At 40.9% G+C, this 27,627-nt stretch overlaps 4 protein-coding genes and 1 long non-coding RNA gene across 6 annotated transcripts; 2 read left to right on the top strand and 3 right to left on the bottom strand.

Moving 5' to 3' along the window:
• Nucleotides 1-117: 117 nt before the first annotated feature.
• Nucleotides 118-2,362, top strand: LOC135637847 (RING-H2 finger protein ATL13-like). Its single transcript, XM_065150680.1, has one exon. The coding sequence runs from the start codon at nt 892-894 to the stop codon at nt 2,056-2,058; it is 1,167 nt and encodes a 388-aa protein (XP_065006752.1). The 5' UTR covers nt 118-891; the 3' UTR covers nt 2,059-2,362.
• Nucleotides 2,363-4,046: 1,684 nt separating this feature from the next.
• On the bottom strand, nt 4,047-5,774 carry LOC103985480 (transcription factor MYB36). The gene is made up of 3 exons (XM_009403187.3): nt 5,552-5,774; nt 4,993-5,122; nt 4,047-4,878 (listed from the first exon to the last, which is right to left on the bottom strand). Exons 1-3 carry the CDS (start codon nt 5,685-5,687, stop codon nt 4,194-4,196), a joined length of 951 nt encoding a protein of 316 aa, XP_009401462.2. The 5' UTR covers nt 5,688-5,774; the 3' UTR covers nt 4,047-4,193.
• Nucleotides 5,775-9,845: 4,071 nt separating this feature from the next.
• On the bottom strand, nt 9,846-14,951 carry LOC135637604 (uncharacterized). Of its 2 annotated transcripts, none has more exons than XM_065150241.1 (3): nt 14,692-14,951; nt 10,248-11,225; nt 9,846-10,063 (listed from the first exon to the last, which is right to left on the bottom strand). In XM_065150241.1, exons 2-3 carry the CDS (start codon nt 11,159-11,161, stop codon nt 10,027-10,029), a joined length of 951 nt encoding a protein of 316 aa, XP_065006313.1. In that variant the 5' UTR covers nt 11,162-11,225; nt 14,692-14,951; the 3' UTR covers nt 9,846-10,026. The 2 variants fall into 2 exon arrangements, with proteins under 2 accessions (XP_065006313.1, XP_065006314.1); XM_065150242.1 differs by having other exon boundaries at nt 14,791-14,951.
• Nucleotides 14,952-15,550: 599 nt separating this feature from the next.
• Nucleotides 15,551-18,627, bottom strand: LOC135638127 (uncharacterized). Its single transcript, XR_010496514.1, has 5 exons — nt 18,492-18,627; nt 16,949-17,007; nt 16,489-16,774; nt 15,877-16,383; nt 15,551-15,637 (listed from the first exon to the last, which is right to left on the bottom strand). It is a non-coding gene; the product is annotated as an uncharacterized LOC135638127 (long non-coding RNA).
• Nucleotides 18,628-23,088: 4,461 nt separating this feature from the next.
• Nucleotides 23,089-27,595, top strand: LOC135638312 (plasma membrane ATPase-like). The gene is made up of 16 exons (XM_065151394.1): nt 23,089-23,314; nt 23,407-23,526; nt 23,603-23,839; nt 23,934-24,695; nt 24,779-24,901; nt 24,970-25,074; nt 25,137-25,281; nt 25,367-25,531; nt 25,615-25,853; nt 25,942-25,974; nt 26,057-26,138; nt 26,221-26,381; nt 26,458-26,631; nt 26,714-26,896; nt 26,982-27,163; nt 27,251-27,595. The coding sequence occupies exons 1-16, from the start codon at nt 23,258-23,260 to the stop codon at nt 27,345-27,347; spliced, it is 2,865 nt and encodes a 954-aa protein (XP_065007466.1). The 5' UTR covers nt 23,089-23,257; the 3' UTR covers nt 27,348-27,595.
• Nucleotides 27,596-27,627: the final 32 nt, after the last annotated feature.

Below are 27,627 nucleotides of genomic sequence, written 5' to 3'. Positions count from 1 at the left end.
TCTTTTCCAGGCACACCCCACACACCTCCCAAGTCCCCAGTGCCCCATGACACAAGACCTGGGAAACCTAGCCATTTGATCATGTCCATGTCTCCATGACTTCCTCTTTTGCCTGCACAGATCATGAGATCCATTTCCTCCATGAAACCTGTGCATCTGCAATGTCAACCCACCCCAATCCATGCATCATACCCTGAAATCCTCCCTATCCATGCTGCTGTCAATATTATCTGGGTCAAAAGAGAAGGGCTACAGAAAAGGACACAAAGCAGCAATCCCTATGCAAACATGAGGCATGTAGAATGGATTGAGTAAATATCAAAAATGTTGGATTGGAGTTCTACAAATCTATTCTGTCTTGGTTGAATGGTAGGGGAATTTAATGGGGCATTGAGCCTGCTGCAGAAAAGCTGTGTAGAAAGTCAAATGGAAGGGAAGAAGAAGAAGAAGAAGAAGCAGTAGCAGCATTGGGTTTTGAAGAGAGTGGGAGTTCCTAAAAGATTCACATCCTCCCTTGGGAAAATATGTGGCATGTTCATTGCCATTAAAAAGAAGACCTCACATAAGAAATAAGCGGCATTCAAGTGTGTTTGGATTCATTTATGTCTGACCCCATCAGCTGACACACCATTAACTTCTCCTTTATTTTGAGGATCCCCATCTTCCAACTTCCTCAACTTCACCTGCAAAATATTTGTTCTGCCTTTCTTTCTTCTTGCAGCGAAGAGAATCCATCACACACACACACACACACACACACACCCCAAATGTTTGTAAGACTGATGATGGAGTTTCTTAGGTAGCATGTTCAGGTGAGTCTCATCTCTCTCTCTCTCTCTCTCTCTCTCTCTCTCTTATTTGTTCTCTTTAAGCTGGTTCTTGCATGAAAGCATGGAGGGAGACAGCCTTCTTTCTCCAGTCTCACTCCCACTACCATCCTTCCCACCACCACCACCACCACCTCCTCCTGCGATTAGTTTTGAGAACAGGATTACTCCTACCATCCTTCTCATCATTGTCATCCTAGCAGCCATCTTCTTCATCTCTGGACTCCTCCACCTCCTTGTGCGATACCTCCTGAGACCCAATCACAGAGAGCCAGATGCCATGAGCAATGTCACAGCTCTTCAAGGCGAGCTACAGCAGCTCTTCCACCTCCATGATTCAGGAGTGGACCAATCCTTCATCGACTCCCTTCCTGTCTTCCAATACAAATCCATCATAGGCCTGAAAGACCCATTCGACTGTGCTGTGTGCCTCTGCGAATTCCAATCCGATGACAAGCTCAGGCTGCTTCCAGGTTGCAGCCATGCCTTCCACTTGCAGTGCATCGATACCTGGCTCCTCTCCCACTCCACTTGTCCTCTCTGTAGAAGAAGCCTCCCCACCGAACTGTCTCCTGCCAGTAGCTGCAGTCCTGTGGTACTTGTTCTCGAGTCTGGTGGTGAGAGCTCGAGGGGGAACACCTCTAATCTCCCTGGACAGGATGACTGTGTGCCTTCGATCAATGACAAGCAGGAGGCAGAGGCAAAAGTAGTGCCTGTTAAGATCGGAAAGCTGAGGAGTGTGGATGATGGCGGAGGCGAAGGCCGAGAGACTGGTAGTGGCAGTAGTAGTTTGGATCAAAGGAGATGCTTCTCCATGGGTGCCTATGAGTACGTGATGGATGAGAGCTCCTCGCTTCGAGTCACCATAAAACCGACCAAGAAGAAGACGGCTCTCAAGCATCGCGGCCACCGGCCTGCGGTGTCAGAATGTGACTGCCACTCAATAAGAGAGGGATTCACAGGATTTGATGCATCAACAAGTGTGGTATCGAGAGGTGGTGGTGATGCAAGCACGAGTGCCGGTTTGCACAGGAAGGAGAGCTACTCTGTTTCGAAGACATGGCTGCGCTCAAGGAAAGATGAACTGGTTGCAGAGGATGATGCTTCCAGGCGGGCTTCGTCATTCCGGTTACCACTGCACAGGGGAAGGGATGACTTCAAGCAGAGGAGTAGCAGCAGCCCTGTTACAGTGACAGAGGACAGGGACTTGGTGTTTGGATGTGGAGGCTAGGAGCTGCCACAGCCATGTAGCGGCAGCATCAATGGTGGTTGAAACACCTGCATTTGCAAGCAGAGGTTTGCTTTGGATAGTAAGGAGATAGAACAAGTCAGGAATCATCTCTGGTTATCAGTTCCAAGCTGCTCATCTGTTCTTTGGATTGCTACATATTGCAATGAAGCTGTAGATTTTGGTGATGGAGAACAACAGAAGCTAAAGATGATCATCTTGTTACAGTCTTTTTATGTGTTTTGCTGAATTTTTTTTGGAAGATTCAAGGAGTTTTCTTCTCTCTCCCTCTCTCTTCTTTCTATGAGAAACATGAATCTTTTCTATGGAAGATTCAAGGAGATTTTTCCCTCACGTTCATGTTCATAAGTTGTTTGTAGCCTCACTGTCTTCTTTCTTCTCTTCAAGTTTTGGCATTCTAAGTATGGAACAGAAAACTGGGTTAAGATTTATCACTCCTTAGCACAGATTGGAGTAATCCATCAATGGCCATCTTCTTTCCTACATCATGTTATGTGTCTTCTTCCTGCTTGCATTCTTCTTTTCTGCTGTGGCATTCCAAAGCAGAACAAAAGATTCATCTGCTCTAAAACACAACCATGCTTTTGACACTAAACTCATAGCCTGAGCTTTTGCTTATGCTAGTGAAGTGCAAAGCACATGGAAGAGAAACTTCCATGAAATTGTGGTTGGTGCCTTGCAGTTGATTCATATGTTTCTTGGGTCTGCAAGCAATGAGTATATGCTCAAGAACTCATATATATAGCAGGAAAAAGGATTGTGGAATACAACAAGTAAATAGCAGTCAAGAGCTTCTTGTGTTTGACATTCTTGACATGAAAATGTAGTACATGGCCAACTTAAAATAACTCCAAGTTGCTTATAATCTATGAAGGCCATTTGGGCCATTTAAATGGCTTTGGCACAAACCTTTTATGGTACCTTTTGGGCTTCCATTTTGGATGTCTCAAGGGATGTTGCAAGGTCTCAAAGCAATGTAGAAATTTGTAAGGTTTCTTTTGATTCAGAGCTGTCTGTTTAATGGACCCAAGTGGCTAAACATATCTTTTTGCTGAACATTCTAATCATGTTTTATAATTCTATTATGACTAATTTTTACCATGTTCTGAATTATCTGTCCTTAACCTTGTTAATTTGTTTATTTGTTTAATCGGATGATGTCGGTTAGCATGAAAAGAAAAAGAAAGAAAACTTCAATCTAACTCACATACAAGAAGGTTTAGAAATATCCATGAGAGTAATGATGACATATATCAATTCTTTTCGGAGCTTGTATTGGTAGAAGTCTCATGCACCGACCGAAAATATTATTTTTACTATCTTTCTCTCTCAGTCATAAAATTGCACATCTTCTAGCATTATAAGTATGTCGTATAAAAGAAATGGTAATGATCCTATTTATTTGGACTAATATACATAATTATATATATATATATATTTTTTTTTAAGGGAAGAGTGAAAAACCCTTTTTTTCATTTCAAAAATAAAAAAAAGGACTGCAAAACTGCAAAAAGAAGTCCCCAAAAAAACACATTACAAATGTTAGAGAATGCCATATGCATTATATGTATAGGAATGTGACGACCTAAGCTTGAAGAACTGAGTTTATGTGACAGAAGCTACCAAGAAAGAGAAGAGTTGTAATTGTCTCCTAGTAGCAGAATCTGTCAAGGCTGCAAGAACATAACCAAAGAAGTAAAGCAGACTGCAGCACCTCTAAATGTTGTTATGTCAACACACACATGCCAGATTTAATGCATGTTATTCATCTAAAGAAGGAAGAGATGTATGCACTTTAGCTTTTACTGGCCAAGCATGTGATCCTCCTTTGTAATGGCTGCAAGCAGAAAGGAAGGTTTCCTTTTGTCATGGAATAATGCTTGGTGTAGCTTTTGAACACCAAAGAGAACCTGACATGGATTAGTTGCTAAGAAGAAGACGAAGAAGAAGAAGAAGAAGAAGAAGAAGAAGAAGGCAACAATCCAGCTTAAGTATTATTGAGGCATTTACAGTACTGAGTGTTCTTAAGACACTCGATGCACAAACACATAAAACTCAAGCCAAAAACCTCAACAACATCCACCTTCTCAAGCTTAAGATCTCAGTCTTGTTTATCCCTATAGATCGTACCGGAACGCGAACTCTTGAATCATGGCATCAGAATGGAGAGCTGAAGCTGAATCCCAAGATCCCATCGACGACGATTGATCCTCCAAACCATTACAAGGACACCAATTTGTAGTCTCCCTTTCGCCATACAAATCTTTGTAGTAGTCTAAGTTGGCAAGTTGATGCTCTTCATGCCCTACAAAGGAGGAGGAGTTCTTGCAGTAGAGCAAGTCCTGGAGGTCAGCTTCAAAACCTGCATCAAGGTTTGAGCTCGAAGTCTCCATGGCCGAAGGTGAGTGAAACCCTAATGCCGAGCAGTCTATTTCTTGCAGGTGTCCCGCATCAGGTTTCGGTGGGGAAACTTGTTGAATTAGGGTTGTGGCAGTGGGATCTCCTGGTGGATGGCACTTGGGCTGGCGTGCAGGGTGGTTGTGGAAGGAGAAGGGGTGGTAGAGGCCATGGAACTGCATGTGGAGTTGCAGCCTTTCGAGGGCTGATGCGCTTAGGGTTTGAGAGGGTGCCTCATGGTTCACTCCATTAGCTTCCTCACCAGCTGCTTGGTTAAGGTGGAGGCTTGGAGATTGAGCAGATTGTCTTCGCTTGCCGAGGAGTTTCTTCTTTAGCCTTGTGTTCCAGTAATTCTTGATGTCATTATCTGTTCTTCCTGGCAGCTGAGCTGCAATTATTGACCACCTAATACATGCATGAAATCTCAGTTTCATCACCGAAATACTTTGAGTTGGGTCTAAAGGAGAGAGAGAGAGAGAGAGAGAGAGAGAGAGAGAGAGTAGTTGTAGTATGATATACCTGCTCCCTATACTGATGTAGAGGCTGCAGATGATTTGATCTTCTTCCTCCGTAAAACCACCATGTTTGATGTTTGGTCTCAAGTAATTTAGCCATCTCAGCCTGCAGCTTTTGCCACACCTTTTCAATCCTGCAAACAAAAGGTTTTAGCTAGGTTTCTTATCATGATCAAATCACTGAAAACTAGGAAAGCAAAAGGATAGAACATGAACTTAGAAGAACATAGAAACCCTCTAATGGTGTTTTGGCTATGATTAGGCTCCTCCATCTCTATGTGATCAATAATTCTCTTCTCTTTTTGTGACCAGTTCTGCATCTAAATGTGTTCATCCTTGGATATGAAGATGACATATATAGAGAAGGCAACAGCTTCAGCCTCTTCTACTATATTAAGCTTATCTCAAGAAAACCTTATAGATTAGCAGACATAGAGAAGGCAACAGCTCTCCAAGGAAATAAAGTTCTAACAAACCAAAGATCCAGAATGGGTTTTCTGCCAGGGAAGAAGATCCATTAAAAGCCAAAGCCTAGTCAGTAAGGGTTTGTGGTAATCACTAACCAATCTTATGAGGCAGTGCAATCCAGTTTCCACCAGTTCCATGCTCCTCAATGTAAGCCTTGAGCTTTGCATCCTCCTCAGGTGACCATGGTCCCTTCTTCACATTTGCCTTGTCACAGCATGGAGCTCTTCCCATCTCTCTTCTTTCTCCTCTCTCTCTCTCTCTCTCTCTCTCTCTCTCTGCTCCTCAGCCCAAAGAAAATTTGATGTCCCAGACTTGGGTGGTGAACAACCAAAGAAGTTGATGCCAAGCTATATAGGAAGAAACCAGGAGAGAAAGAAGGATGATGTGATGCTTTTGGTATAGGACAAAGTTGCTGAAAACTAGGGTTTCTTCAAATTGGCCACTGCCTTTTCCCCTTAAAATTAAAAGTTTTCAGATCTCAAATCTTATGAGATTGACAAAGTCCACCATGGTTTGCTTTGAAAGTGATCTACAGCAATCATATCCAATAGCTACCAGCAGTAAGAATGCCTTGATCTTATACCTAACATTATCTATAAGGTTGAATGGAAGATCTCATGTAGATAGTTTCCACTAGGCTTGCCCTTTAATTCTGACTTTGGTAATAGAACCAGGTGTACTTGATTCACAAATGATCTGTATTAGTTTGATGATGAGCCAATAGATGACATTCATCAAACTTTGAGATGATTATGAAGTCTATGATTATATTTTATATTGAACTAGTCCATATAGTTAGGTTCTTCAGAATTGTCAAAGGCTTAAACCTTGATGAAACTCAAACTTTACATGTTTAATTTGCTCTATATGATTGATGGACCTCCATGAAACTACAACTTCAAAGATGCAAATATGTGCATGACTAACTAAGCCCTGACATGCACAATCCAACTTTACCATTTATATACTTAATCTAATTGAAGTCAACAACCACTTGTCCCAATTCACAATGAATCACCACAACCCTATAAAAATCACCATGATTAACCAAAAATGAAACCATCCAATGTCCTTCTTCCATCTCAACCAATGTCAGGATATAACCCAAATGAACTCCACAAAGTTGTATGACCACCAATTGTATCTGATACCAATTATTGTTTTCCAAACTAAAATGCACTTGGTTCCAACTAAACAAGAGTAGTCTACTTTGGGAACATACCTTTTCTTTCATGGACAAGTTGATGAGGAAGTCTCATCAATTTAAGGTGGAAAAGAAAACTTTACACCTAAGATATGGAGTAAACTCTTACATTTGACCTTGGTGTCAAGGGAGGAGGTGGTCCAAGACACTGCCACCTTTCGAAATATAGCCCAAAAGGCAGCCTTCCTTGTCATAATGACAGAATTAATTACATAAAGCATGAGGACTTAGATGTGAGCAATCAATGGAAAAGGAGGAGATGTGGGTATTCTTCCTCTTGTCTTTTGCTTGGAGCACTGGAATCTCATGGAGGATGTAATGGCATCAGCAACAAAGACTGCTCTTAATCTAAGGAAAGAGCACCATCAGATAAGCACAAGAGATAACAATGAGGAGGAAGAGGGGGGTAATTGGGATATAATTGTAGCTTTGATTGATGCAATTGGAATTTAGCATCTGGAATGTTGTGGTTTTAATTTTCCACATGTATACACAATAAATCTCCTAAAATAATATGTATATGCAAAAAAAAAAAAAAAATCTCTGAGCAATATTTCAAAGTATTGTTGCAAAAATTCCTCAAAATGAAGAATATAACTACATAGATCACTGAACCATCTTCTTCACTGAACCAGCAAAGATGGAAACTAGCTAGAAGTGATATAAGCAGGTCTTTCTGTGACCCAAGACAAGCCATTACTTCCTCTTGAAGCACCATTCAAAATTGTCAACCACCAAGCAAATAATCTATCAAATGATATCTCCATTTGTTTCACCTCTCAATTCCTTGCCATGGATCTTCCTCTTCTACCCAAGCACCAGGAAATATCCTGTGGACAGCAGGGACAAAGCCCAGAAGGTGTTTGTTGTTAGCCTTTTGACTTTGTGGCATTGTCTCCAAAGAGGTTTTCTTTCTTTCTTTGTTTAGTGGGCAGGTACAAGTCAATTCAAAGTCTCACTAGAAGTCACACATATATATATATATATATATATATATATATATATATATATATATATATATATATATATATATATATATATATATATATATATATATATAATTCTTCTATTAAGCAGGCAAGACCAGCCATTGCTTTTGGCTGAAGTCAATTGTTCATGATGTATCCTAGAGGTATTGTGAAAACCAAAACTGTGAAATTTACTTGCACTCCTCTTCAAACTTCATGTTTCTATCTTACACCATATCCTCTTTTCATTCCTTCATGCAACTTAAAGAATCTATCCTAGAGTTGTGTCATTAACAGTGGAAGGAGAATGTAGATTATGCAGCAATGTGAGGTGATACAATGTAGACTACCATTGTGCATTGCACCATAGACTGCATGAAAAAATGATTGTAGATTGTGGGTATGGTGTTGATGGACAATAACAAGACTGTCCACTTGGATTGTGCATTATTCATGATCCATATTCCATAATATTGCCTGATAGACTATCATCCTCTTGCTATATTATGCTGTTTTGTTTGGTAAATTTTAAGTGAATGCCATGATTGAAGATTGAAACACTTCTTAAGTCAATGTTTGGTTAAACCTACTTTATCATTATGTGTTCCATTGTCAATCACATCAAGACTCAAGGCTTGAGACAAACGAATTGAGACAATCATGCAAAGAGAAGTACAAAGAAAAATCAAGTAAACTAGGAAGCTGGGAATAAGTCATGCAATCCTCCAAATACATGGCTGCTGCAAAGCTGACCTGTTACCTCTCAGTCATAACTCAATGGAGTAGTGGTCACCTAATCAACTTCTCCAACAGTGTCTTTAGCTTGCTTTAATGGATGCAGCAATTTGTTGTCTTGGATATGGTGAGACACTGCTCCTCTGGAGAGCATTGGCAAGCAAAACTAGGTTGTTCAAGTGGTCTTGTTGGGCAATTTTAGGATCTGTGTGGAGCACATTATATTAGATCTGCTTTGTTCTTTACTACTCATCAATGCACAGATTAATCAAATGAGAGTTGAAAAGATAATGTTCTAATTTAAAATTGCCATCAGCAGCATATGATGGATGTCTGTTCTTCCCAAAGGAATCAACTAAGCTTGCTGGGATGATGAAAAGGTGATGGGAGTTTGACACTCCCCATTAGAATAGCATTCCTGCATAGTCAAAGCCTGACACTATCTGTAGGATCTCACAATGGAGGAAAGGTTGATAAATGTATTCTTTTCAGTGCACATAAGATGAAGATGAAACTAATATAATGTACACATTTCCTTAATAAATGGAAATGGAAATCATGGTCACATTTCCTTAATAAATGAATCACATATCTGCTGCTGGAAATACAAAAGCCATCAGTAGAGATTATGGTCTTTCCCTGCAGCAGAGAGATGGTGGTGGTGGATCAGAGTATGAATTCTACATGATAACCAAAAGAATTAATCTAATTCTATCTTGTAATTACCATCCTAGCATTAGTATAAGACAGAATCTATTTGATCTCTAAAATGTATTAGTAATCCATAACTTTTTGAGGAATCATTTATTAGTAGTTGTAGATGACTAACATTTTCAATCATTTACATCTTAATTAAATCATAAGAATCAAGAATAGAATCATCTATTTGATTCATTCTACAATATCTAACATTTTCAATCATTTCAATCTTGGTTCAATACAAGTCATAAGAATAAGAAAATACAAACATCTGATTTGATGCATTCTCAATGACCATGAAATGAATGTCTACAGGATTTTTTTTACTAAATATATAATATCTGCATCCATAATTCAAGCAATGGTATATATCATCAGTTCCGTTTTTTCACTATCCTCACATGCAAAGCACATGCATGAGCCCAGCTTCATATAAGAGAACAGTTGGGAAGTATATCCCAACAAACACAAGGAAACTATATGCTTTGCACATACTTCCCATCTAACACCCATTTAGCCAATATAATCATGCACCAAATTCCACAGACAAGACTACAGTAACAAAACATCAGAGGAACATAACATTCTCAATCCACAAAACTTTGCATTCCACTCCAACTCTGTTCGCGCTTGTAATAGAGTTGGACTCAGCACCAACCAAAAGCAGAAGCATGGTGACCTTTTCTATCTTCAGAATCAAAGCAAATTAAACAAACAAGCCCATGACTCACACCACTCTTTGTTGCTAAAGACAACAAAATTTAGGCTTGCATAACAAAGAAGAGAGAAAATTGATGGATTCTTGGATTTCGGCAAGGAATGCATGATGAAACATATACCGTAACTATTTATATGAACAGATTAATTGTCATCAGGCAACCTCTATGAAGAAAGTAGAACTAAGCTGTATGAAGCTGCAAAGATGCCCCTGGCTGATAGACTAGCTATTGTTGGTTCTTGGCAGTCAAAGATCGTAGAAGTGAGATCTGCGCCTCCCATATCTGCACATGTTGCCCAAACAACAAGATATTAGACAAGGCAATAAACAGAAACATAATTAGGAGGATTGAGCCTACTGCTCATATCTGCCCTACCTTTTGCCTCAAAGAACCTATCCGAGTTAATAATTTTTTGCTAGTATCACGGAGTCATATTCACAGAGAGAAACAAAGAGTTCACTCGTACCTGTAGTGGGTGGGGATCACAATGGACGCTGCAGCACCAACACCTGTTCTGGCAAGCTCATCATCAGCTTCAACAAATCTGTACTCTCTGATCTCTGAAGATCTTCTAGAGCCCTCACCATTATTTGAACCATCAGAGCTTGAATGGTGACCACTTCTTCTGCTCCTTCTTGATCTGTGCTGGTTTCTTGAACCCCTATGAAATACCTTACAAGATATGCAAGAGGTCCACCAGTTACCCCTACTCCGAGGAAAATCTTCATGCTCATCTCCAGTCTCTGCATCACCATACTCGATGACATAGTCACCTAAAACCACTCCATGGGGAACTTCTGCGTGTATAGTGCTCAAGACATCTATGATCTCTGACGACTGCTGAAAATTTTCCCAGTCGAGTTGTTGTGCAGGATCTATTTCTGAAGGGCGTGAATGGGGGTGTTTCAGCTGAGCATGCTTCTGCAGCTCAGTGAAGTTGCCAATATATGAACACTGCTTCTCTTCGCAGCACCGTTTCTTCATGTTCAGATAAACACGGACCTCATCAATAACAACCCACCCAGTAACGTCACCTCTACATAGTGGGCAGGCTGGTGGGTTAGTGGAGTTTGAAGAAATGTCTTGAATGCAAAACATGGAAACTCCATCTGTAGTTGTTGTGACTTTTACAACAAGAGGCACTCCGTATGCGCTTTTGAACCGCTTGAGACAATTCGAATGGGCTTGGTCAGTGTCACACATGAAAGGACGACATCCCTTGTCATAAGAAGAGCATTGGAGTAGGACCCCGTTGTGAGGGAAATCCAAACAGATTGGGCAAGTCACATTTTCCCAGTTACAACCTAATTGTATGTCGTCCAACTTCAAGGGATGGGGCTTGGTGTCAAGCCCTTTCTGGTTCATGATGCAAAAGGTCATTGGCTGGTTTCTACAACAGCATAAATGCTGTTGAATTGATTTGGAGAAGATTTATTCCAAGGACCTGTATATGTTATTGAACAGGGACACAGTTATAAAATCTTCAACACAGAAAAGGGTTTAATATATAAAAAACGATATTTTGTATAGTCTGCAAATCAATAGAAACAGAAATAACAAAATTATGAACACTGGATTTCCTGGTGAGGCTGCCAACATTTCATTGGTATAAACCACCTTACGAAGCATCACCACTTTCTACAGTTGAATTATAACAACTTAAAACAACATACCCCAATCACTGACATGCAAGGGCAATCATCAATCAAGGCAGCATATGGCTTCTTAATTTCCCAGTATGCTATTGATCATGTGAAGCCATTTTCTTGGCACAGCCTATGGAAGATTCCGGTTATCCCTCATACAACTTGTTTCTGTTAGAAATTGTTGCATGGCAGGCTTCCGACTTCAATCTATCTTGCTAATATTGGTATCATGGATGTTAGACCTTGTGTGTTCTGTGGTTCTCAAGCAGATAGCTTATTTCATCTGTTCCTTGACTGCCAGTTTGCTCAGTCTATTTTCTCTATCCTAAAGCATAAGTTGGAGATTTCATTTAGATTTTATGATCAATGGCATACTCGATCTTGGCTTAGGGAAGGATTTGATTTGGGTACACAATCTTATTTAACCCTTAGAGCCATTATTGCTTATGCCTTTTGGATGATCTGGAAGGCCCACAAATGATGTCCTTTTTAGTAGTAAACAGGTTACAGTATATTCTGCAAGGTGGTAGCATGTGTTGCTACACATCCTGTTCAGATCCTGCCTGAGAGCCCCCCAGCCCTCCTAACCAGATTTTGGTTTTGTGGAGCCCGTCGGAGGTGGGTTGGTGTAAATTGAATGGGGATGGAGCTTATCGTAAGGATTCTGGTCTAGGGGGTGCAGGTTATTTAATCGGAAATGATGCGCCGAAGGTGGGTTGGTGTAAATTGAATGTGGATGGAGCTTATTGTTAGGATTCTGGTCTAGGGGGTGCGGGTTATTTAATCTGAAATGATGCTGGTGAGTGTCTTGCTGAAGGGTGCAGGATTTTGGAGAACAAGGACAGTGGTGTAAATTGAATGTGGATGGAGCTTATTGTTAGGATTCTGGTCTAGGGGGTGCGGGTTATTTAATCCGAAATGATGCTGGTGAGTGTCTTGCTGAAGGGTGCAGGATTTTGGAGAACAAGGACAGTCTTTATGCGGAGATGTTTGCTGTTCTGGAGTGTCCTGCTGAACCTAATTAATGTTGTTTGTGATGTATGACATATTTTAGAGTCCTTCCATAATTTCAATGTTGTTCATATATTCAGGGAAGGAAACAAGTGTGCAGATTGGTTAGCCAGTTGGGCACGACAAACTAAAAACTCTTTTTTGGGGAGAGGCCACTGACCGGATCCTTTTGCTTCTTTTTTGAGTGCTGATGTTTCTAGTACTGTCTGTATTCGCTCCATTTAAGATAATATAGTCTTTTCTTTTGGAAAAAAAAAACAACATACCCCAATCTTCGATCAGCTTTGTGCATGTGCATGACAACAATGTGAAATCTTCCAATTCTAGAATCAGCCACATGGATGTCCTCTGACCAAAAAGAGATTTGTTGAAGGTAATATTATGAGTCAAATAAGGGCTATTAAAATCCTTTTATTATTTGGAATAAAGTATTCTTAGGTTTTCTTCTAACTCTCCTCATATCATTATTCACTGATGCATCTGTAAGTCTTAAATCATCTAGATTAAGGTGTGAACAATGACAATACATATTTACAAATGTGAAGGCTCATATTATAATTAAACTATATAAATAATATCTTCATCAATCCTCCTTTTTGGCTGAAGAAAAAAATCCAAGTCATCTAAATAATTTTCATCTGAGAACTCTTGTCCAAGTATACTTGGGATTCTTCTCTTGCTACCATTGAAGTTGCAATTTATAATATTAAGTCTCATTTTTACTTGGTCTAACACACTTGGTTTTTTTAAGATTGTCTCCAGCTCAAGTTAGACTTAGACACAATTAAACTCATTAACTATAAATACCATAAACTAACAACAAGCAATATGGAATTTTATCCTGAATATTTCCAGTAAATTTATTCATTAATAGTGTGAAAAGATAAAAACTTAAAGTTGATTTTCGACATAAACTTGAAATGATATGAAACAAGAACCTCCTAATGTCCTACACATTGATAACCTATCATATGTATTTTTTCTTACATCAAGGTTAGCCGCTAAATACACATTTCTTTTTTAAAACTACCATATCATATTTCTAAATGCTTTTTAATCAATGTTAAGTCTAAGCAAATTATCACCGACTACTATATACCCCATCTTCAAAATTAACAAGTTAGACATATCAGAGCCAAATAACCTTAATTCAGATGTTTGATGAGCATTGCAATCATAGTATAATGCATACAATCTCAATTTCTCAACACAACTGATATAAGGACACTAACTGGGATATTAGTGGAACTCTCAAGAAACTTGAACACTACATAGTCCTATGACGGCATTAATGGAGATACAAACATGATTTTCTTACTAAAACTGATAAATCCTTTGGTGATACAAGACAAAAATCACACCCTATGATGTCAACACCATCCAAATAAACAAATTTGTTCATGAGCTTTGACAATAAGTTCCATTGTAGAGTTTAGGCATAATCATCCGAGAAACCATGGAAATAATGAAACCAGTGCAATTATATGATACTAAAGGGGAAAGCTCTCTGTTCCTTGTTCCTTAATAGTTGGATTCTACTGATCCACAATATTAGAATGGTATTGTAACTCTGCACACATTTTAAGACTCCAGCTGGGGTCATCCTTTGGATAGCATGGTGTGGAGGAAGTTATAAGCAATCCTTACAGTGCGAGCTTCCATTTTCATTTCAGATATCACAATCCAAGAATGTTGACACCCCAGTACGCCTCAATCATCCAACTCTCTCACAGCATATAATGAATGGAACAAGGAACTATCCAAATTCGAGTTAAATAACTTGTATGGAAATATCACTCTCCTTAAAAATCATATACCTCTATGGTTTCTATAAGACTGAAGTTTTATGCTCCCCTCCTAATTCACAAATCGAATCCAATTAAAGAACTAATATTGTTAACCGACCAATTTCTTTGAGGTCTTCCACAACATTGTTTACCTTTCAAGGTCCGAGATTGTTCTCTGTCCCTTATTGCACCCTATTGGAACCTTAAAAGATTGCAACTTTAGAAAATATATTCAATTATCTTCCAAAATCTCCACTTCTGTCCATAAGAAAAAGTCATCTGAGAGGCTTATCACGAAACCCAGCTTCCCAAAGCATAAAATCAGAACAATTGGAACGACTAACTAGAAAACCAACCGCCGTCCACCGTGAATCGGATCATGAAACCAAGCCAAATACAATCAATCAAATAGAACATACAGAACGCAGTCGAAAGGAGGAGCATCAGATATCGAAAAAGAGACCACCTTTAGGATTCTCCGAAATCTTTTCCAAGATCAAAGAAGAAAGACGACCAATTCGAGCACCAAGAACGCAGCATCCAGGAGAGGGAATCGAGAACGGACCTCGCAGAAAAAAGATTCCCCGCCGAGAGCCAGCGGGGGCCTCGATTTGAAGAGCCTTAGCCCCAGATCTCCTTGGCGTACAAAGAAGGGAAAGATCGAGAGAGGAAGCCGGGATGAGGTGGGGGTCGCAGGGAGAGGGAGGAGCCGGCGTGGAAGGGAAAAAGTCCACGCATCTCTATTTCTTTTCTCCTCAATATTCTCTCCGCTATCGAAATAGTAGGGGCGATGGAGACGTTTTCGCGGCCCGACCTAGGCCACGACTTTCAACACCACCGTAGGAGTTGGCGCGCCTGCAGAAGCGTATCCATGCTCGTCCGCTACCTCAGTCGTGACTTAAGCCGGAACCCTATTATTCTTTCTTTCTTTCTTTCTTTTGTGGTTGTTGTTGATGGACTCAATAATTCGGGCTGACATAAAATAAGGGTATAAATGACTTTTTACTACTCACATCAGGTGCACGTGCTTCTCAGGAAAGAAATTAAAAGGTGAACAAACCCTAATTTTTTTATTTGTTATAAAAATATTTGATTCTTTAAATTATTTTCTCATCCTTCCTCTTCTCCCTATCATTTCTCTATTACTATATTACAAAATCAATTTTAAAATATTTATATATTATTATAATATATTAGTTTATTTAGAGATCCAATTTACTATATTACTTAAAATAATAATATGAGAATAACTTGAATTTTGAGAGCAAGTAGTAAAGAAACTATGGTTGGTGGTTCAGAAGTTGCTTGTAAATGGGTCCCTGCTCACCTTTGAATGGCAACCATGGCAGCTCACCTACCATTCCTTCATACTGTGCTGACCATATCTTCCAATAAGGACAATGATGTGGAAACTGCATATGATTTGGCAACAAATCAGCATTGTCACATGTTACATGTTTCTCAAAAGGGGTTCCATACCATACAAAATCTTCTGTCTTTTCTTATTTTCTATTTATTATTATGAGTCTCACAAAACATCCCTAACTGTACTTGTAGTTCTAGAAGGAAAAAAAAGGGCCTAAATTAAAAATGGAAAAAAAAAAGAAGTTGATTCTTATGGTGAAGCATGTCATTAGGAAGAGAACAGTACCTTTAATTGCTTGAGAATGGATACTGGATGCTGTACAAAAGAATTCCAAGACTGCTTCCATGACTGGTTCACAAAGAGCATGCCTCAATGGCAAAAAAAAAAACATGGTGATACATAAATTTGCTGTGAATATAAGCTTCCTTTGGCCCCATATCTGTAATCCGAATCATGCCATAACGTAAATTACAGTCACAAGGTGTTTGATCATCTTCATGATTCCATTATTGGTTTTTACAGAAAATTTACTGCAACAAAAATAGACGACAGAATCAGGAAAAAAGAACTAACTGTTAGTGAACCTTTACGTCGTGATCGAGGTGTCAGTACGGCTCGGTTCGGTCCCGGATGCACAAGGTCGCTCACGTGGATGCTCGAGTGGTGAGGGTTAGCGTCGGGACAAGTAGGATTCGAGCCTCGTCTCCCGAGCGCGGTTTTCTCTCTTAACGAGTGGCCTGCTTCTCCGTCGCTGAGCTCCTGCACACAAGTCGGGGTTGGGAGAGGGATTTCCTGAGTCAACCCCTCCGAAGCTTAAGTTAGCTTTTGGTGGAATGAGAGAGAGTTGAGTGTTCGAAGTGCCTCCTCTTCCTGATTAGGGAGGGTTAGCTTTTATACCTGCGAGTATAAGTTGGTTGTACGGGATCAATTTACTTCGACCGACTCCTCGAGCAGCTGACTTAAACTTCTGTACAAGCGTCGACCGGCTTGTACGGATCAACGCCGTGCGACGCCATCCCGAGCTTTTCGGGGTGACTGTACTGTGATGATGTCATTCGTACGGAGAGGGCGAGGAGCGGCTGCCCACCACGTGTGTGTTGTGCGTCACATCATACTTGAGGTTTCACGTCTGCATCATCATGTCTGCCTGCATGGATCCACGTGGGCGATGCCAAAATATGCCCTATCACCAATAAAAAAAAAAGAAACGGGGACTTAGCCTATCTAACTAGTAATATATTATTAAATAGCTTGTATTTTGCTAACAGGTTTCTTTGGTTTGCACTTTTACTTCCTTCCTCAAACCAAAGAAAATAAAACAAGATAAAGAAATGGAGATAAAATCCAACATGATTACCATTGTATCAAACAGAGCCCTTCGCTTACGAGTTCCATTCCTTTATCATTTTCTTTCTCCTGCAGTGGAAAATTGTGACAAATAAACTTGCATTGTGAAGCCAGGAAATGAAATGCTTTTATTCACAAATGATTAACAGATAAAAATTTTCCCGAATAAAATATAGAAAGAGATGGTATTATGCATTCATTTAAAAGAAAATGCATAAGGATTCAAAAGTTTTGACTATATACCACACTTTGCTTAAAGATTCTGTAAATGAAAATTTACTGTGGAGAAGGTGGAAGATATTATGTCAGTGAAAATTATTTGCTAAGGTTGCATACTAGCATCCAGAGCCATTTCGAATATCTTATCAGCTGTACAGTATCACGTCAAGCCTACTATTGACTGCAGAATCTACGGCAGGAAAGTATGGACATCATTGTTTAGCTACATATCTAAGATATAGGAGAAACCTGGGATTCCAACATAACTGGCAGATCAATTTCAGAAACCTATACATAGCATAAGAAAGAAAAAATAATGTTAATCCATCATTTATCACAACCTTCCTTGATCCTGCTAATACAGATACAGGTTTTTATGCCACAACGGGTGACAGTCTGCAACTCACTGTAAGATGTATAGACAACATCCTCTGGAAGAAAAATGATGAAATACATGATCCTTATATGTCACAATGCTGGCTAATAAACATGGCACTTTATCCACCCCAACCATCTTAAAGAAATACAGATACAGATATGGCTATTCCTCTAACTTCATCATTCTTGGAGCAAACTTGTAGCTCGCATTTGAATAACAAGCTTTATCCATAACAACTTTCTTACAATCACTTGTGATGTAAGTATCGAAAATATTATATTTCTGATTGACTGCCTCTATGAATGGTTGAAATGCATCTCCTAAAGTTGAACATAGTCCAATAGTCCTTGAATTCATGCAAACAACCATCTAATTTAACATGGCCAATGCACTCCAATCAACTTCCTAATAAATGTCTCTTGGAACACACACACTGATGGTGACCAATCTTGCAGCAATGTTAACAACAAATCATATTGGCACTGGGATTTCAGAACTAAATTGTCACGTAGTTTTCCTTCACAGAGATAATGCGAATGATGGTGATCTGGTTACCACTTTGGCTCAAAGGCTAGATTACAACGCCTATTCTGAGATGTAGGATAATGAGTAGCAGCAATTCAAGCTAAATGTCAGCCCTTTTATCAAAATTATTCATGAACTCAGAACAAAAGAGCAACCCTGACCTAGGCAGTCGGTTCAAGACATTCTTTTTCTAGTTCTTCTCATAATTTTCCCCGTTTGATGTTGTAGAATCGAAATTTCAATTTCTTTGCTTCTTCCAGAGTTAAAAAGACGAAAGAATTCATCTTTTTTACGATACCATGATTGAATCGAAACTATTCGATACATCTTATCTCTACATCAAACAATTCGTCTGTTATGCTCTTACAATCATTCAGCATTCTTGTTCCTTCAATTCAATGCAAAGTTCAAAGGGCATGGAATAGCTCACCAGTTCCTCCCTGGTTCGATGACCGGGTGCGTCCTCAAAACCCTCCAGCTACAACCGACTGCAACGCCGCCGCCGCCGCCCCCCTCCAGTCGCCCGCGACCTCGAAGGATGGCGCGCATCAGAGCTCGGCGTCTGTAAAAGGAGATCACCGGCTATTTGGGCCGGCCCAAAGGGAGAAAAGACGACGTCGGACCGTCAGTTTCCGGGTCCCACATAGCCAACGGTGGATACGTCGGCTTGCCAATTTCCGCCGTCAGATGATCTCGGGAAGATCACGACCGTCCGTTTGCTTCAAATTATATACCAAAATATACGTACAATAATTCGCTATAAATTACTATCAATCGGCTGATGAACATTACTGCTATTAGCAATATAATTAATATCAGAATCGACACATTTTGTGCTGAGTTTCCAATCCAACTATCATCAAAGGGAGTCAATGGAGTGAAAGCATACTTAAATACGCATGAAAAGGGTGAAGTAGAGCGTGAATGGTGACACCATAGTCCTATAAATTTGAGGCATGAGACAAAGATGATATCAGGTGGGTCTAAATCTCTACACATCAAGTATTATCTAATTCCTTTCTTCTTGAGCTAGTTGACTTGGAGCTTTGTAGTCTATAAAAGTGGTTGAAATGTTCTATCAAGGATACAAGAACAAGTGAGCTACATGCATGCAAGTAGTTTTCGAACATTTGGAATGATAGTTTTCGTAGGATATAGCAAAACTTATTATACCCACTGGGAATTATTAAAATGCTCATTAATGTCAAGATGAAGACAGTAAGTAGGATGGGATGAGGTGGATGACACAATCTTGTCATATATAGAAAGTGTTGTGCACCTTGAGCTCTAGATTAGGGTTTATGATGTTTCATGCTTTGGCTTCATCATGAATAGAACCTGTCCTCAATCTTCTTGCTTGTAGATTGCTGACCTTTGTTGTGCTCTTTTGCTGTCACAAAACCTGTCCTTAATCTTGTTGCCTTCTTCAAATGCATGCCTTCAGTGTTTGAATATGGCAGAAGAACATCAAAACAATGAATCTGAGCATTCATGCCATCTCAGAAACGCCGTGATGAAAGTATGGCAGTATCAATAGTTATATTCAATTGTTTTTAAGATGGAGAGTTCTAGAAGGAACCAGAAGCTACAATGAGCTCTTAAAAAGCACACTAAATTCTAGAAAACCAGGTTTTGAGGAATGACATATGGAAGTTTTTACATATCATGGATGAGGCAAATGGTGAATTCAAACCAAGAAGAGAGAGAGAGAGAGAGAGAGAGAGAGAGAGAGATAGAGAGAGATTGAACCATTTTCTTGTAGTTTTTGTGACTTATGATCGCCTAAGATTTTGTTTTCATAATAATAAAGCAGGTTATGAGTCAGTATTTGTGCAATATTATTCTTGATGTTTTACTATGTAGCTTCATGTGTCAAACTCAAACCTTATTCAACTTGCATGTGAGAGGAGATTTTTGAATTCATAAATATAAATTTTTGATATTTGCAACAATCCAATTCAAAATATTATCAACATAAAACTCCATGATTTTTAAGGGATGCATGCTGATGCTGCTATTATTATATTTATATATATATAATTTTTGCTTAATGGATATATGGAAAATCCAGTAGATAGATTTTTTGTGAAAATTCTGTGTTTGAATAAAGGATCAATGACATGCTGATCTGTTAATATCATGGAAGCAAAACTCCTTTTGAGTTCTATTGTTAAGTATCTATGATGGCAAATATATATGAGAAAGAAAACATTACCACACATTTGAAAGAATATCTGAAACACAAGTAGTGCAATGATTGATGTTAAATTATTCTATTTTCAGAGAGAAGGCCATATGCAACTGTGAAACTGCTGAACATAATTGTCTCCATGAAATTGACAGCCTTGAATCCAACTAAGAAAGAGGCCACAGATTGAGCTGGTTTATATATATGCACAGACTGCAACAAGTATATTGACCTCACAGCATGGAAGAAGATTACTTGGTGTTCTTACATGGAGAAAATGTTTGTGTTGTAAGTGACAAAGAGATTGATCATTTTGGTGAGAAGTAGGAGGACTCCTATGAATATAGGATGGAAAATACAATTGACTTTTCTCTTTCTTTTTCTGAGCTGTGCCACAGAAGAATGAAAGAAAGATTTCAGTTGGAACTCCACCCTTCATGAGTTAATATATTAGGTATGATGTGTGTGAGCTTTAGTTTATGAGGAATGTGTAGGTCATACAAGCTGCAAGTTCATTGCCAGTGCCCCAAATGTGTGAGGACATTTTGCTCAGCAATTGGCATCACCAAAGGTCACATGATAACAAACAAGAGTAGGTCAACTATACTGAAAAAGAAAGCTTGCAGTGCTGAAATATTCAATCTAGAACACCCATCCACTCTTTGCTCTCTCATGGCAATCACTACTTGGCATGCTAAAGAGTGCAAACTTGTGGAGTGGATATCTGTGTTCCTTGATCAAGTATTAATTGCCACAAATGCAAGTAGTGATTAGACCCAGACATTATTTTTATTGGTTTTCTAAACACATCACATCTCATCATGCCTTTCTTTTATAGTAAATGAGTAGTAACATTTCAATGTAAAACCCCAAGTATAATTCTTCCACAACAAAGATAAATCTGGTGTAATGCAGATGCTAAAAAAGACAACAGCAGGATTGCTGGGGTTTCTACCAGTATCAAAATTCATTACACATGTTTAAAATGATTGAAACAAATGGATAGAGTTAAGACTTCTGATTAATCTTAGATACTCTTCAACTTTGCATATCCTCCCTCAGATAGCAAATAGAGACGTGTTGGGATCCCTCCGCCTCTCTTCTTTTCCCCAAAGAAGACTTGAAACTTAATGCCCAGCATTGACTTAGATTTGTCCATCAACTTTGGAGACATTGCAAGCTTACCTGGAGGCTACAGATGCAGACTAGAAGGTATAATTGAACTCAACTTCCCTGTTAATTAGATATGACTTTTTGGATCATGCGTGTATATTATACACAGGATGATAAATTATTAATCTCATAGATACTTCTGGTTTCATTATTGTAGTGTAGAGAGAGAAAAATAATAGGATAAGCCCGCATGCAAGCATGCGTCTGAGGGAGAATTATTGGAGTAAATGCCACCATAATCACTTTGAGCAGGTCAGACATGCTTATTAAAATAACACAGATGAGAGAAGACATTAAAACTCAATTGCATGATACAACAGCTACAAGTTCTGCAGTGAGAAAACAATGCCTGTTGATTGAGATTCATCTTTGTTCACTGAACTAAATTTTCTAGTTTATATTTCAGAAGATTTTTGGTGTAATCTCAGGAATATGGGGAAAAAAAAACACTTAAAGCAGCTGCTCCAATATACGTCGAGAGAGAAATGCCAGAATGACAGATGCTGAACATTTCTATCATTTGATTTCAAGAGTTAGAATCATAATTTGAGTGATCAAGTTCTAAGGCTAAAGTCAACGGCTCTTGGCCACCTTCAAAGTAATTGAACTAAGAGCTAGCCAAGTCAAATCCTTTTGTGCCCTTGGCTCCACATTGATTGAGAGAGAGAGAGAGAGAGAGGACGGAACTGCACCAGTTGCAGCTACCAAATTGTGAGCTGAAGTCAACGGCTCTTGGCCACCTTCATAGCAATTGAACTAAGAGCTAGCCAAATCAAATCTTTTAGAGAGAGAGAGAGAGAGAGAGAGAGAGGGCGGAACTGCACCAGTTGCAGCCACCAAATTGTGAGCTCCGTAAATAAGCTTTGTATTCGTATATTTAAAAGACCAATGTACAAGTAGAAGACACCATTCGCCATCCCAATTCCGACCCTTCCGAGGCTTGGGCATTACATTCATTAATCGTCTCCTCCGCCACTTAAACAACAACTCCTAATTCCAAATATGTTGAGTTGCTCATCATTGCCGTGTATACTTTTCATTACATATTTTAATCTATCATATATACATATATATATATACATATATTTCCAAATATTAAGATGGTCAACGCATACCAAATACTTCTAAAAAATCTCTATTTTTAAGGAGCTTTTAAATTATATTAGTCAACTAAAGTTTCAACTAATAGTTATATTAAGTGATGAGGATTAATTACGATGACATATATGTGAATTTTCGTTTTCGAAGGTACGTGCATTATATTTATATATAGATAAATAAATACGATTTCTTTGACTTTGAAGTGAAGGTGGGGCCAGAATCAACCCCCTCTGTGCAATCACATTTGTACCCATTCGCATACCTACACTGTGATTACCTGTTAGTTTGGAGAACCCGTCTAATCTAATCACGACGCAGGTAGACGAACGAGTGTATTTAGAAAGAACACCAGAAAATTCTGCTTTTCCATTTTTCATGCGCTGTCAGGAGGTAATGGTACATCACCGTTGGATGGCAAGGTGGCGATTAATCTGACGGCAGTTCTTTATCGGGTAACTTTTGTCGCGTACGATCCCTAGCTGCGTGGGGGCCCGCCAGGTTGAAGAGGCGGGGGGTGGCCAGTTGGGTATAAAACTGGTGCATCCAGACCAACGATCGCAGACGGAGGCCGCGAGCTGAGACTCTCCTCTTCCTCTCTCTTTCTTTTCCTTCTCTCGCTTGCTTACTTCCATCGAGCAACGAACAATTGGTGGCGTTGTTTTTGATCTCTGAGCTGTTGTTCTCGTTCTCCTGGTCGAACCTCTCGGCCGTGTGGAGAGTAGGCGGGGGAGGAAATGGGAGGAGACAAAGCTAGCAGCTTGGAGGAGCTCAAGAACGAGACTGTTGATCTGGTAGTCAAGCCGCTCCATGTCGCTGCTGCTGATTTCTTGCTTCTCGTTGTTCCTTCTGTCTTATCATGATATCACTTCTCCTGAATTCACAGGAGAAGATTCCGATTGAGGAAGTGTTCGAGCAGCTGAAATGTACCAAGGAGGGACTGACGTCGCAGGAGGGCGCCGACCGGCTTCAGATCTTTGGGCCAAACAAGCTCGAGGAGAAGAAGGTCCGCTCGAATTTGATCTTATCTTGTCTTCTGCTCTTTGCTTTCCTGAATCGCCAAATGGATTCGGATGTTACAGGAAAGCAAGTTCCTCAAGTTTCTCGGGTTCATGTGGAATCCCCTGTCCTGGGTCATGGAGATGGCCGCCATCATGGCCATCGCCCTGGCTAATGGTGGAGGGAGGGCCCCGGATTGGCAAGACTTTCTTGGCATCGCTATTCTGCTGGTCATCAACTCCACCATCTCCTTCATCGAAGAGAACAATGCCGGAAATGCTGCAGCAGCTCTCATGGCTCGCTTGGCCCCGAAAGCGAAGGTAAGAAGAGGTTGAAGATGAAGAAGCTTCGAGGATCATGTCCTTCGGAGGTGACCTGTGTTCCTCACAGTGGTGTATCTTTTCTTTGCTTTAGGTTCTCAGAGATGGCACCTGGGCCGAGCAGGACGCTGCAATTCTTGTGCCCGGAGACATCATCAGCATCAAACTGGGGGATATCATCCCGGCCGACTCGCGCCTGCTCGAGGGAGACCCGCTGAAGATTGACCAATCCGCTCTCACCGGGGAATCCCTTCCTGTCACCAAGAATCCAGGAAGTGGGGTGTACTCCGGCTCGACATGCAAGCAGGGCGAGATCGAAGCTGTTGTCATCGCTACCGGCGTGCACACCTTCTTCGGCAAGGCGGCTCACTTGGTCGACAGCACTAACCAAGTCGGGCACTTCCAAAAGGTCCTGACGGCCATCGGAAACTTCTGCATCTGCTCCATCGCCACCGGCATCGTCATCGAGATCATCGTCATGTACCCCATCCAGCACAGATCGTACAGGGACGGCATAGACAATCTACTGGTCCTGTTGATCGGAGGAATACCCATCGCCATGCCCACTGTCTTGTCGGTCACCATGGCCATCGGGTCTCATAAGCTCTCCCAACAAGGCGCCATCACCAAGAGGATGACTGCCATCGAGGAAATGGCAGGCATGGACGTCCTCTGCAGTGACAAAACCGGGACACTCACGCTGAACAAGCTCAGCGTCGATAAGAACCTGATCGAGGTGTTTGCTAAAGGCGTCGACAAAGATCATGTTGTCTTACTGGCTGCAAGAGCATCACGAACGGAGAACCAGGACGCCATCGATGCCGCCATGGTCGGAATGCTTGCAGATCCAAAGGAGGTACAGCCCGACATGCCAACGACTTCCGTTCTCTCATTATTAGCAGAAGAATGTTCTGTTCTAACTTATCTGCTACTACACAGGCAAGAGCAGGAATCCAGGAAGTGCATTTCCTTCCCTTCAACCCTGTCGACAAGAGAACTGCACTCACTTACGTTGATGCCAACGGCAACTGGCATCGTGCAAGTAAAGGTGCTCCTGAACAGGTAAATGTATTGCTTGATCTCGGAACAACTTCATGCGAGGTTTCCTTGCTAACTGTGTCGTCATGCAGATTATGAGCCTCTGCAACTGCAAGGAAGATGTTCGTAAAAAGGTTCACGCAGTAATCGACAAGTTCGCTGAACGCGGGCTTCGATCGTTGGCCGTGGGAAGACAGGTATGTTTACCTATTAGAATTGCAGTCTCCTTGTTCCTTGTATCATCCATCTTTTATTGCAGGAAGTTCCTGAGAGGACAAAGGAGAGTGCTGGGACGCCGTGGCAGTTCGTTGGCTTACTGCCCCTCTTCGACCCCCCAAGACATGACAGTGCTGAAACCATTCGGAAGGCTCTCAACCTCGGCGTGAACGTGAAGATGATCACTGGTAATCCGACGACCCTCACAGTCTGCCTTTCGAGTACCAGAATCTCTGTTTGCAGTTTTTACTGGTAGATCCATTTGCATTGCAGGAGATCAGCTTGCGATAGCGAAGGAGACAGGTCGAAGACTCGGTATGGGAACAAACATGTATCCTTCTTCTTCACTACTTGGACAACACAAGGACGAGACACTTGCGACACTTCCCGTGGACGAACTGATCGAAAAGGCTGATGGGTTTGCAGGAGTTTTCCCAGGTCTGCTCATGTTTCATCCACACCAAACCGATAAATCGTATCTCTACCGGATGGTAGTCTGATGTAGGAATTCCTTGAAACAGAGCATAAATACGAAATCGTGAAGAAGCTGCAAGAAAGGAAGCATATTTGTGGAATGACAGGAGATGGTGTGAACGATGCACCGGCGTTGAAGAAGGCTGACATCGGTATTGCTGTTTCTGATGCCACTGATGCAGCAAGAAGTGCTTCCGACATTGTTCTCACTGAACCTGGTCTCAGCGTCATCATCAGTGCTGTTCTCACTAGCAGAGCCATCTTCCAGAGGATGAAAAACTATACAGTATGATCAATCTATCCATCTCCTTCATCCAATCTTTTCGGTAGTGTTATTCTGGCTAATCTCTCCTTTTCGTTTGTCATACCAACAGATCTATGCTGTTTCAATTACCATCCGTATTGTCGTAAGTACTGGACCATGATCTTGTGCATTTGGTTCTTGGGATGTTTGATGTCTGTAACAATTCCTACTTCAAATCTTTGCAGCTTGGGTTTATGCTGATTGCGCTGATATGGAAATTCGACTTCTCCCCGTTCATGGTTCTGATCATTGCTATACTTAACGATGGTCAGCTCTTCAGCATCTGTACTCTGCATTCACTCCCGAGTCTTAGATTCTGTTCTGCATAATTCTCAACCTGTAATTGCAGGTACAATCATGACAATCTCCAAAGATCGCGTGAAGCCATCTCCGATGCCAGATAGCTGGAAACTGAAGGAGATCTTTGCTACTGGAATCGTGCTCGGAACTTACTTGGCTTTGATGACTGTCCTCTTCTTCTGGGCCATGAAAGAGACCGACTTCTTCTCGGTAAACAATCTTCATACAAGCAATCAACCTGTGGATGATCATGACCAGTCTCATTTTGAATGTACTGTCGATGCAGAATAAGTTCCACGTTCGATCATTGAGAGACAGCGAGCACGAGATGATGGCTGCTCTGTACCTGCAAGTCAGCATCATCAGTCAGGCTCTCATATTCGTCACTCGATCGCGAGGATGGTTCTTCCTTGACCGCCCGGGACTTCTACTGTGCTGTGCCTTTGTGATCGCTCAGCTGGTAAGTCCCCTGATCTCCTAGTGCTCCATCATCCCTGCAATCGACAAGCTCATCTGATACTAAGAACATGCACAATCATCAGATTGCTACTCTGGTTGCTGTCTATGCTAACTGGAGCTTTGCAAGAATTAAAGGCTGTGGATGGGGTTGGGCTGGAATAATATGGCTCTACAGCTTAATCTCCTTCATTCCACTTGACTGGATCAAGTTCGCGATTCGCTACGTTCTTAGTGGAAATGCCTGGACTTACCTCTTCGAGAGGAAGGTAAAGAAGCCATCTCTCTGAGACTTGTGTTGATTGATGCAGTACTCAACTGGTCTGAGTCTTCTCTGCTATTTTCCCATGTCAGACTGCCTTCACGACAAAGAAGGATTACGGCAGAGAGGAAAGGGAAGCTCAATGGGCTATTGCGCAGAGGACGCTTCATGGCCTCCAACCTCCTGACACTACGAGTCTGTTCAACGACAAGAGCAGCTACCGCGAGCTATCGGAGATCGCCGAGCAGGCCAAGAGGCGAGCTGAGATCGCAAGGTATGTGGCAGTCACCCCATAAACCTCAGCCATGATCATGAAGCTGTACGTGACTCTAATCTCGCCATTCTTGATCGCTCCTCTCAGGCTACGTGAGCTGCACACTCTCAAGGGTCACGTCGAGTCGGTGGTGAAGCTGAAGGGGCTTGACATCGACACCATGCAGCAGCACTACACAGTGTAGCCGCAGCACAAAACCCTACATGGTTTCTCGCGACGAAGACGAAGAGCTCTCTCTCTATCTATCTATCTCTGTCTCTCTCTAATATATATGTGATCTGCCCATCTTTTGTTTCTCTTGCTTGTTCTGGCTTTCCTTCTCACCAGAGGACAGTGCAGTTGATGTGAGAAGAAAGAAATAAGCTGATGGCGCACTTCATTATCTTCTCTCTAGTGTGTGAGAGAGAGAAGAGAACATCTCTTTCATGGTTAGCTTTTGCTGTCCGTCGATCATTTGCCAAGCT

The sequence above is a fragment of the Musa acuminata genome, chromosome BXJ3-5 (assembly GCF_036884655.1).
Source record: "Musa acuminata AAA Group cultivar baxijiao chromosome BXJ3-5, Cavendish_Baxijiao_AAA, whole genome shotgun sequence".
Taxonomy (NCBI): Eukaryota; Viridiplantae; Streptophyta; class Magnoliopsida; order Zingiberales; family Musaceae; genus Musa; species Musa acuminata.
This window is presented reverse-complemented; position numbering and strand designations above follow the sequence as displayed.

Bases quoted from the DNA above. Each gene is read 5' to 3' on its own strand.
- LOC135637847 (XM_065150680.1), top strand. From the start codon at position 892: ATGGAGGGAGACAGCCTTCTTTCTCCAGTCTCACTCCCACTACCATCC.
- LOC103985480 (XM_009403187.3), bottom strand. From the start codon at position 5,687: ATGGGAAGAGCTCCATGCTGTGACAAGGCAAATGTGAAGAAGGGACCA. The intron at 5,123-5,551 runs GTTAGTGATTAC...TTTTGTTTGCAG, and splicing joins TGCACTGCCTCATAAGATTG to GATTGAAAAGGTGTGGCAAA. The intron at 4,879-4,992 runs GTATATCATACT...TGCATGTATTAG, and splicing joins TACATCAGTATAGGGAGCAG to GTGGTCAATAATTGCAGCTC.
- LOC135637604 (XM_065150241.1), bottom strand. From the start codon at position 11,161: ATGACCTTTTGCATCATGAACCAGAAAGGGCTTGACACCAAGCCCCAT. The intron at 10,064-10,247 runs GTACGAGTGAAC...CAACATGTGCAG, and splicing joins GTGATCCCCACCCACTACAG to ATATGGGAGGCGCAGATCTC.
- LOC135638312 (XM_065151394.1), top strand. From the start codon at position 23,258: ATGGGAGGAGACAAAGCTAGCAGCTTGGAGGAGCTCAAGAACGAGACT. The intron at 25,075-25,136 runs GTATGTTTACCT...CTTTTATTGCAG, and splicing joins CGTTGGCCGTGGGAAGACAG to GAAGTTCCTGAGAGGACAAA. The intron at 25,975-26,056 runs GTAAGTACTGGA...AAATCTTTGCAG, and splicing joins CAATTACCATCCGTATTGTC to CTTGGGTTTATGCTGATTGC.